Source organism: Ptychodera flava, chromosome 20, assembly GCF_041260155.1.
Source record: "Ptychodera flava strain L36383 chromosome 20, AS_Pfla_20210202, whole genome shotgun sequence".
Taxonomy (NCBI): domain Eukaryota; kingdom Metazoa; phylum Hemichordata; class Enteropneusta; family Ptychoderidae; genus Ptychodera; species Ptychodera flava.
Window position 1 is genome coordinate 27,196,984 of NC_091947.1, and position 11,222 is coordinate 27,208,205.

General features: G+C 38.4%; 1 protein-coding gene across 1 annotated transcript; it reads right to left on the reverse strand.

The window, feature by feature from the left end:
• Positions 1–3,262: 3,262 nt before the first annotated feature.
• Positions 3,263–9,978, reverse strand: LOC139120462 (L-threonine ammonia-lyase-like). The gene is made up of 8 exons (XM_070684912.1): positions 9,676–9,978; positions 9,246–9,382; positions 8,830–8,988; positions 7,979–8,046; positions 7,217–7,331; positions 6,518–6,643; positions 6,103–6,204; positions 3,263–4,074 (listed from the first exon to the last, which is right to left on the reverse strand). The coding sequence occupies exons 1-8, from the start codon at positions 9,824–9,826 to the stop codon at positions 3,925–3,927; spliced, it is 1,008 nt and encodes a 335-aa protein (XP_070541013.1). The 5' UTR covers positions 9,827–9,978; the 3' UTR covers positions 3,263–3,924.
• Positions 9,979–11,222: the final 1,244 nt, after the last annotated feature.

The window sequence follows — 11,222 nt, forward strand, 5'->3', positions numbered from 1 at the left end:
TGCAAGCAATACATACATACATACATATATATATATATATATATATATATATTATATATATATATATATATATATATATATATATATGTATATATGTACATATACATATACACATATATACAGACAGACACACATATATAATATATATTATATATATATATATATATATATATATATATATATATATATATATATATATATATATATATATATAATTGCTCTATTTTAGGTTTTTCTGTTGTGGTCTTATTGAACCACAAACCAAAGCCACTGGATTGTTCAATAAGTATCTTACCAGTGTCTTGCTAACGCGCGTGTGTTTGCGTCCCAGTATATTCAGGAATGTTACCTCGGCATTGTCACTTACTACTTGGCACCTTTGGTATTTGTTCGAGAGGAGATTTTTCACACTTTCGGCTGTAAAATATAATGACTTTGCCGCGACAAAATGGCCCTTAGGTGCCCGCGTAATATAGATAGGCATATTTTCTGCTTGGTTCATGGGGAACATTTGGAAGATAAATCACAGAACTTAATCAGTCTGCTTCTAGACCAGTAGGCCCTAAATCCAGTTTCTAGGGCACCCGACCGACCACCCAACCACCAAACACTTACCCCAGCCCTAACACCAACTGTTAGGTTGTTTTATGTCGATGTGTTAATCGTCCTGCCATACCGCGAAAATTAATTTTCTTGCCATCAAAGATAATGTAGCAGTCTTGATGCAAACGTGATTAACGAAAAATTCTAAGGCTGTGTCTACTTATTAAAACGATCGACATACTCGCAACTGCGTAGACACCAGGCACTATCTTCAATTTATGTCACCATCTTTCTGGCAAATTGACACAAAATTATTTAGCATGGCATATCAATTAAAACCCCCTTACTTCCGTACATCAAGTCTACGAAGTAGAGTTGCAGCGGTGTTACTATGGGTTGGATTTCCGCTTGCCAGAATCGCAATGGTTTCCAGGCAATGACGTAAATTAGCTCTCGTTTTTTTCCAATCGCAAACAAAACAGTTTAAACTTGGTGGAAAGGCCAGTACCCAGTAACGGAAACGAATACTTGCGCGTTTCTATCTGTCTTCTGACTGAAAGTGGATTGCAAACAGGCGTTTTTGTCATGGAACAAAACATGGAAGGAGTAAATGTGTTTCCGATTTGATGAGATCAAGGCTACGACTGGCATGGAATGGCTTCCTTCTCGCATGGGGTTCAATGGGCTTTAGGGATCTTGTCATCACTAGTTCACACCAATGTCAGTTTGTGTTGATTTGTCGGCGCTTCTGGAAGTAAAATATCCCAAACCTCAAAGTTTACTGCGTATAACTGAAGACAGTGGAAACAGTGAAAACATCCGAGTTATGTGACATGTTACCTGTATTTAATCGTTTGCTGTTTCGATGGATGGGAAATTTTAAAACAATTTTACTTGAAAGTTTATGAGTTTACTTGTAATTTTCAGCAGGGCTAAGACTTGACTTAAGTTTCTTAGTAACATACACTTTATATTAATTGTGGTCCATGTGTTACGGTACCTTTTTTGAATGTGCATTTGATCTATGAGTGTGAGTGAACAGTTGATTTAAATGTAAGAAAGGTCTGTTTTGAAAAAAAGTGTTTTTTGACGTCTGCTGGTCTCGAATAAGCGTGAAGTAACTGAAAAGCATTCAATGTCAAGCAAATCTTAATGCGTCTCGGCCATCTCAAAGGCGAAAGGGTATAATTTCTACAGTAAGTTAGTTGGAATTCCTAGATTATTATTTATTAACTACATTGTTCTTTCAGGTTTCACTGGTACATACTTTTGAAAGTTCAGTCACCTTATCTCTTCGTTCCTAAATTCCAACCACAATCACCACCACTTTCATCATCATCATCATCATCATCATCATCATCATCATGATCCTCCTCCTCCTCCTCCTCCTCCTCCTCCTCATTATCATCATCATCATCATCGTCATGATTATGTTCATCATCATCATAATCACCACCACCACCACCATCATCATCATCATCATCACATCGTCATGATCAACACTACCACCACCACCACCACCACCACCACCATAATCTTCTCGATCTTTCCACATTCTAGATTGGTAGCATAGGTCCACTGACAACGGTTTGTTTTGATAGACAAATTAAAAAAAAATCATGTGCGCATGTCCATTTTTTTAACATATACAAAGGTGCGCATGAGCTTGTGCATACATGTACCAGACCCTTTTCATGAGTAAGGTGCAGCAAACGGCAGAAATTAGTAGAGAACCAGACTAGAAAAGCTCTTGACGTATATTGCTTGTTGGTGGCGCTTACCACCGTCAAATGTGATTTTTCTGATTAGCCAATTTGGATAAGAGATCGAATTGAACAATAATCGGAAAAGATCGTTCTATACCACCGTGACGTCTTTCACTTGCACATACTTAATCCTCTAAATAACTAGCTATACTGTATACTTGCTTCGAAGTTCGAAAAAAATTATTTTTATCTCTCACGTCTTTAAGCACTTAACTAGCTGCTTTTCGCCAAAACTCTGAGACTACATAATTATCAATACACCACTTTCATACCTTTGTTTCCTATAACATTCACTTGGAAAAGTGTGATAAATTTGACTTGCGATATGCTGAAGAGAAGACCTTTAGCTTCAGCATATTTTTGACTAAGAATAGTCAGTCGATAACGACCCAGACGAATTTGATGTTTGCACACTCTGAACGGGACAGAAAGCAACTATTTCACAACAGATGCTGTATTTCAACAACTGGCGACCATAATAAGCGATGACAGAGCATCACTTCATCTCTAGTACAAAGATTACAATTATCATTGACCAGTTTGTGCATATGATACTGAAGACGGTAGGTCACTCAGTCTTTGAAGGAAATGATCAAACGAATAATCATAAAGAAGTGAAAATCTCTGCCTCTGCCAAACTAATATGGCCACAACTAAAACCACAGACACTATAGCCTACGCTAAAACTTAAACCTAATGTATGGCAGTCAAGTCCATATTCTCACCTTGGACGATAAAAAAGAAGATAGGAGAACGCAACAATAATAAAATATAGAAAACTTAACAAAGTATTATTCGAAAGTTCTAGAAGTGGGACTAGGTTACAAGACGTGAAAGGCAAATATGATTAGATTTGCGGCAAAAACAGAGAGTCAAATCTCATGTTATGATTTAAGTGCGTCTTATAACTTTTTTCTTCTGGGATCTTTATTTATGTTTGCAAGTAACAGATATAATACTTAGTATAGTCTTTATTTGAATACATTTCCTCGTCATTACAAAGAATATTTTGAGTATTTCAAGCAAGGCTATTTCTTATACAAACATTAACACTGAATTGTCACACTACATTCCAATGACGTATTGATGGACCTGATATATATTGGCGGATACATAATTATCATTCTCTGTATTTATAATATAAGAAAGTAAAGAGTGAACTATTTCTCCTCTAGATTTCCATGAGTTGATACCGTGAGGGCGCCATACGAATAGCACAGTGTACCTAGTCTTTTCAAATAGTGGTAACACCACTGCACCGCGTAGGTCTCTTTCCCACTGTTACTATATTCACGGTTGTGTGTTCCTCTACAGCGTCCACTGTGTCTAATTTGGTAGAAGGCAGTGGAATGTATGCTTTCGGGCCAACAGGTAGATACAATCTTTTATCCACATACCGTGCCATAGCTGGATGCTGAATTCAAATTTCATTCTACAATAACTATCCCAGCTATCCTGACTAATGGAGTAAAATGTAATATTGTTGTAGATAAGGTAAAGATAGGCAACTTCCCTTGGTCCAGTACTGTTAATGAGTTCCCAATGGTAAATACCCATTTATATGATCTAATCTGGCACGATAGTACCTGTCATGAAATCTGTGCAACTGAACTTTTCAACTTTTATAATGTTTATCCATGATCCATTTCACTCTTTCCACACTGATATTTGACCCGCTTATCACCAATACAACATTTTGACTTTTGTATTCTTCAGCTGTCTTCAAAAATGCAGCGACCGTCAAAGCAGCTGCCGTTTCAACGATCTGCAAAAACAGAAATAAAGAGATTTGATGAAAACAATTAACTAGGGCATAAGTCACCGTTCAAGGTGATTTAGGGACCGTCTCAGATTGTCGCATAAGTTCAAGAAACGAAATTCCTTCGTTTACATCAAAACCCTCTCCCCCTAAACGATAGTTCAAAAGTGCGAAATTTTGATGTCTGCGTTAGAGTATAATGTAGCATTTTGATATCACTTCTGAAGAATATGTATCCCCTGACCACGTTACATCGTCAAGTAATCGATCAAATTTGAGTACTAACCATAACGTGACACATACGAGTTGGAAACAGTTACAGCAAAATTGTTGGCAAGAGTGTGCAGTTTTTGCTTATTTTTACACAGTATGTAAAGAGAACGTGTAATCACAAAATCAAAGTGCGAAAGTGAAGTTCACTAATTGAATGGAGGTCAAACCCCCTCCCCCCGTAAACGAATAAATTTCGCTTTTTGAACTTATGCGCTAATCTGAGACGGTCCTTACACATTGTTGCTTCTCATCAGTTCCAACTCTAAACTGCCTTATGCAAAGTATTACTATATGCATCGATGCTATCACATATTACAATGTCGACTATCAAGATGATGCTGTCAGAAAGTTTTCGACAAAACCATTGGCTATCAATGGATGAAGCTACCAATGTGTTTACGAAAGCATTCAATGTCTTATTAGAGTTGGAATATGTATAACAATAGTGTAATTACGCATGTGTTCATTATACTTGGCGGTGCATCTGATATAGAAAAGCACCAATGGAAATCGATTGACAATCTGCTATTTGAGAACGGTCACGTGTGAACAACTGAGCTGACAAGCGACGGAGAGAAAGGGTTTAGCATTCTTTCTGAATAGTCAAATACCGCATTGAGGGTCAATGGTCGCTTATGATTAAAAGCGCATTGAGCGTAATATTGCAATTTCTCGCTTTTTGATGGTTATGGTGAAGATGTACGCCTCTGTGAATTCAGGTTTGTAATATTCTCCAGTGAGTAACTGAGTTATAAAAGTTTGCCTCCAATAGTACATTTCTTCAGAAGTGAAATTTACTGATAATTCTCATTATTTGTTTGAAATATAATTGACTTGCTAAGATAACCTTAGAATCGATAAACTCCAAAATACTGCCCTCAAGTCTGCTCGATCGAACCCTAAATCCAGAGCCAACATTTGTAGTACCTTGCATGCAAGTGTGCCGCAAACTACGGAAGTTACGCTACTCCCTGCTTCGCCGCTTGTGGCGCACTTTGTGCGTGTGTCGGCATGAAAGGGAAGGCCACTTCGCAGTTTCAAGCCGAAACGTACATCCCAAAGGTTGTCTGATAACAGCAACGTATTTTTCCTGCTATTTAACCATCCATAGTTCTCATGTTGTCAATCATAATTGGCCGTAAAAATATTCTTTACGACATTTTAGAATTCTTATTCTGTTAGATAGTTTCAAGTTGTAGTAGGCGTACTACCTTCCAGTCAGATAAGACCTAGCTGCCCTTATTTGGGAGTCTTATGACGAACGTATAAATACACATTGTCATTAACATATTTCAACGGATCTACGAGATCAGCGAGATCTACGGGGTTTGGAGTGAGTGCAGAATAGCACTTTCGAACAAAAACGGTAATAACGTAAAATATGCATAGACCTATGTGAAAATCTGCCAAATCTTCAATAGGAGGCCAGCTCAACAGCACACGTGCGCGACAACACTTCATTTCATTGCTACATAGCCGTATGCATGTTTTGTCTGAAGATCGAACTGACCTTGAATGAGTTATGGGACTTAATCATAGGAAATAATGTCGCCTTCATTTTCAGAACATGAAAATTTTATATAAAACAAAAGAAAATTGCGTTGCCCTTTATAAGTAATTGCGGTTACTATTTCCAAACTTATGCCAACAATAAGACATTTAGAACAATAAAGTGTGTAAAAAAGCATGCATCCATAGAGGTTTATCTGTAGCATTTCCATTAAATAGACCATGAATGCAAAAACAGACTGATAGACTCACCTTGTGATGATGTTCGATCATGAAGTACACAGCTTCACTGATCTCGTCCTCTGATACCAAAACCCATTTGTCAACGCATGATTTGCATATGTCAAATGTCACCTGCGGGAACAAGGCACCATTAGCAGTATATCGCATTTCAGGTTCAAGACGTACATTCAAAGATTTATCGTACAATCATTCATAATTTAACTCACTCTCTCCCTTACAAAATAATTCCTATAGCTGTATAAACATTAACAACCTTCGCTATTGACCTCACACGACAAACTCATACAGCATTCATCCAACGGAATATAAAATTAAAGTTTCGGTAAACGAGCATTATGTAAAATGAGCTGTTATGAAAAAAAATGAACATTTGGGTTGTTGTATCTTTCAGGCAAATCAGAAAATGAAATTCTTGGTAACTCACAGAATTTTCTTCCACACCACCGGCGGTTCCATCGGATATTGTATCTTCAGATTCAATATCAAGAATCTCACCAGCTTTAATACTCAAATCCATCACGTGATTCGTTTCCGGTTGACAACCAATTATCTGAAAGATGTGGATTTTATTAAAAGTGCAATTGCAGCGCCCTACTACGTCTACATCCTTGGGGCGGCATTGTGTGTCATGGGGGCTTGTTGAATTCACACTGTTAAAAATAAAATCCAAGTTTATGTAACATGGAGAAGCAATCCAAACAAAATGATAGGAGGAGGATATGCGAAACTAAACCAGCAAAATATGGTAGGATACCCTTAGAGTTATTACTGAACATGTTAGAAAGATTGCATTACGATACGCTTAACAGTGACAAGAATTGAAAAATATACTTGGGTCAAGGGCTAAATAAAATGTATGTTTTCCCGATAACTTGACCTACCGCATATAAACCCTCTGACCCAAATTTCTTTCACATTTTAAAAAATTACGATTTTTGCCAAATGTTGCTCTTTTTGATGGGTCACATCAAAATGAAAATACAAATAAACAGTTTCCGCTATTTCCCGAGGGCACGTTAACAGAAACATATAATACTTTTTTTATCCCTTCGTTAGACTTTAGAGTCGTACCCTGACAAATTGTGCATATGTAGAGTCTTGGGTATAGTAGGAAGTTACCTACCTGCGTCGTTGGTTTAACAGCTTTCAAGTAACTGGCTATTCCAGATATCATTCCTCCTCCCCCGACGGAGACGAAAATTGCGTCAACATCGGGCAACTCTTCATGAATTTCTAAGCTATTTGGGTCAAGAATGTTTGTAAAATATACATTTAACAAGATGGACAAATTACTAGTATTGCGTTTCAGTGCAAATTTGAAAGTCAAGATCGAATAAGTCAGCTCAATGTAGAAAGGAAAGCATGTCTCATGTTTGACGGACTGAGTGATAGTGGGGAGGGAAAAACAGTTGCATAATCATAACGAAGACGGTACATCTAAGTGACATTTTAAGCGTTATGATAAACCTAGGAACACTATCAATCGCTGCCAGAGATGGCTGTGTTGAGTTAGCTCAAAGGACTAACACTGTGACAAAATGTTGTCGTCTAAGATATCAACTGTTTTGATTTCAAAGCAACTATTTTGATTTCAAAGTTCGTACTTTCCCCAATAACGATATCGTGAATAATTTTAAGAGTTGTAACAGCGAAGGTCCCGGAGCAATTGGCAGGCAGTGAAGGCCAGAAAAACAATCGCCAGGTCACGCGTCTATTGCTTCCATAATGTACTTGTCATGATACTAGTAAGTGAAAGATATAACGTAAGATAAAATGTAATATTTTCTGTAGATGAATGATAAAACGACTGACAGTGCAATGAATGAGAATTCAATAAATGACGGAAACCATGAATGCCAGTTTAACGGAGAAAGTTCTGTCATACCCTGCTGTTCCTTGTCCGCAAATCACATCATCGTCATTGTACGGAGAGATGAACTCAATACCGGCCACCTGTTAGCATTGAAAGAAAAACATCGACGATAAATTTTGCTTCACGATAAATCAACAAATTAGACTTATAATCATCCTCTAGTATACATAGTATTTTCTGTGACATCATGGTTGAAAGAAAAGAAAAAGAAACAAATTAAACAAACTATCCTTTCTGTTGACACCAATATAGTGACCTCGTGTTTCTGGTGTTATGCGACCTCCTGTCATAACAATGATTAATGGCGGGAACACCAAGACTTCGACGCTGAAATAAATAGAAACTTTCCAGCAGTGTGCTCTCAAAACAGGGTATAGTCGGGAATTTGCTTGTTTCTTACTTTGTATTTTTTGGCCGCCGTAAATTCACGTCACGGTGATTTTATGTATGAAAATATAAAGGGAAGTCTAGCGTTTACAGTATTAATGGGTGAATTCATTCTACCAGGAAGCATAGTTTCTTTTCTTGGCCTATGCAGCGGTGGCTAAATAACAGTATAGGTCAAATAAAGAAAATATGTGTGTTTCCCGTAATCCGACCTACCTTTGAAAACCCGACGACCCTAGACAACTTTTACGTATGTCCAAAACATTTCGAGTAACAAATAAGGGGAAAAAGCCAGCAAATAAGACAAAAAATCATCCGACCTGCGTACCCCAATTTTCGGAGGTAAGCTTATGTCACCGGAAACACGATTTTTTTACTTGGCCAAATTCACAGTCGTATTCGGACGCTTTGATTTATGTGTAGGGAAATACATTCTGAAATCGCTCTCCTTTGTTGTCATTGTTCTAAACTCTTACCTGGGCCTTCCGCCTTGCTGTCGTTTCCGTATCGACGCAATCCGTGCCATGCTTGATGATGTTGGCGCCATATCTCTTCAGTGTCGTTTCCTTGGCCTCGGAGACGTACACAGGGACATACACAGTCGTTTTGAAGTCGAACATTTGACCAGCATATGCCTGTGACAAAAGAACAGGTGTTGAAAAATGAGGATTTATGCTTTACGAGCAGTCGCTGCAGTACAGCCTCTACAAGAATGCAAGATTTTCAGTATTTTTTCCCTTGCAAGGTGAAAATGGTGATCATCGAATATTTGTCAAACTAGAAAGCATACGTCACCAAAAAGGGGGGGGGGGATATTAAGCTTCTTATTAATTATTTATAGGAAATCCGGGAGAAAACCACAAAGCGAAGACGGGAGAGACGCGTTACTTACACACGCAATGCCATGGTTACCGCTTGATGATGTAATCAGTCCCCTTTCCTTGATTGTGCTATTACTACGGTTACATAGTATTGATAATTTGTTGAAGGCACCTCTAGCTTTGAAAGCTCCAGTAACTTGTTCACTTTCTGCAAGAAAAGTTTGCATTTCAATCGTAAGTGATAATGATCTCCGCAAATAAAGATCACCCAACGGCACCTACATATTGACTCAACTCTAGGATATCTGTGAACTTTGAACTCGCACATACAGTTATGAGTCACTCCTTGTCTTCGGCGAAGAAGGGAGACAAGACGTATGACTGTACTTGGCGTTCTTTGGATTTCATTCAATTTTACCATCCATTTTAAAGAATGTAGTGTTTATATCGCAATCACAATGCAAATGGTATGTGGCACACCTGTGGCAGCCCTGTGCTTACCTAATTTGAGATACACTTTAGCGCCAGTTCTGGAACTCAACACCGGCGATAGGTCAAGGGGTGTCTTCCTCACATAGCCAAAGATTCGCTTGTACGCTTCGACTATAGAATTCCGATACCGATTCACATCCACAGGTCCGCCAACGTTCATTCTTCAGCGTTATTCGAGCATAGATTGCGCATGTAGTGACCCCGTCGCATATATTGAACCGAAAAGCAAGGACGACAACAACCAGGGACTAAAACACAGCAGGCGGAAGCAGGGACCTCGGCTGACTCATAGGTTGTATGACCTCCGATGACCCAGCAGCAAGGTCAACTCATTTGCTTATGCGTAAACGAACGCCGCGAGTAGCGATACTTTTCTCGCGGCTTCTAATAGCATTTGTTTCGCAATTATCAAACGACTCTGATGAGAATATCACCTTGCAGTCAACAAGAAATAAGACGCAATGAGGAGGCTTTCAAAAACTATATGGCGGGGGGGGGGTTGTCTGAGAGACAGGTCTGTTACCTTACCTTGAGACATTCATCTCAAGTACTTGTAAATTCTAAAGATTTCTTTTCATTGTCAACGATATCTCATTGGACAGAAGATCCCGGAATGTATGCTTTGACCAACTAGTATTTCCTTTACATATCTGTCTTTACTGGATACTAAATCTTACTCCATAGAAGTATTAGTAGCTATGGTAATTAATTGTGTAAAATTTACAGTTGCTCTAAAAAGATAACGATATTAAAGCCCTCTGTTCCAAAACAGTAACTGCTGACGAACTAGTGACTATATATTGTAAATATATATAAATATATTGTAAATCCCTTTTGGAGTCGGGCACGATGGCACGATAGCAATGACCACTCCTCCAGCTGCCAAGTTTAAGATTTGCCGCCATAATAACAACCATTCAGCCGAACGGCCATTTGGAAGGAATTTTAAGATTGCGGAGTGGAAGCCTAGTAGCGTTTGAAAAACTGGGTGTACTGCTGGGTGTACATGAGAAGTATGAAGTATGTTTGAAGTATGTTTGAAGTATGTTTCAAAAAATGACACGTTCAATTGGGCTAAGTAAGACGTATCTTTGCTAGAAAAAACGTACACTTGAAAGGAACGGAATTCACTTCTTTCAGCTTCTTTTGTCTAGCCATAATCAGTTTACGACATCTACGCTGATATTATAACCAGGTATGAACAAGACAACATTCTTATTTCTGTAATCATCAGCCACCTTCTAACGAACCTGGTTTCTCCTCTCAGAGGGAAGCTGACTATTACCAAGCCAAAAGGAGGGGGTACATAACAGTAGGGTGACTGATGAAGGAACCCCAACGGGTCCCAAAACACCGTTAGGACGAATTGCTAACATAAAACTGTTTTCGGGGAACCAGGTCACATGACCAAAGTTAAATTCATTTACTATTGATTCACCGGTGTCTCGCCATGTATCTTACACAAAATAACTACAATGATCCAGGTCTGGGAAGTTTGTTACTTATTCCTTTTTCCTTATCCTTATTCGAAGTCTGTTACTTATTCCTTTTCCCTA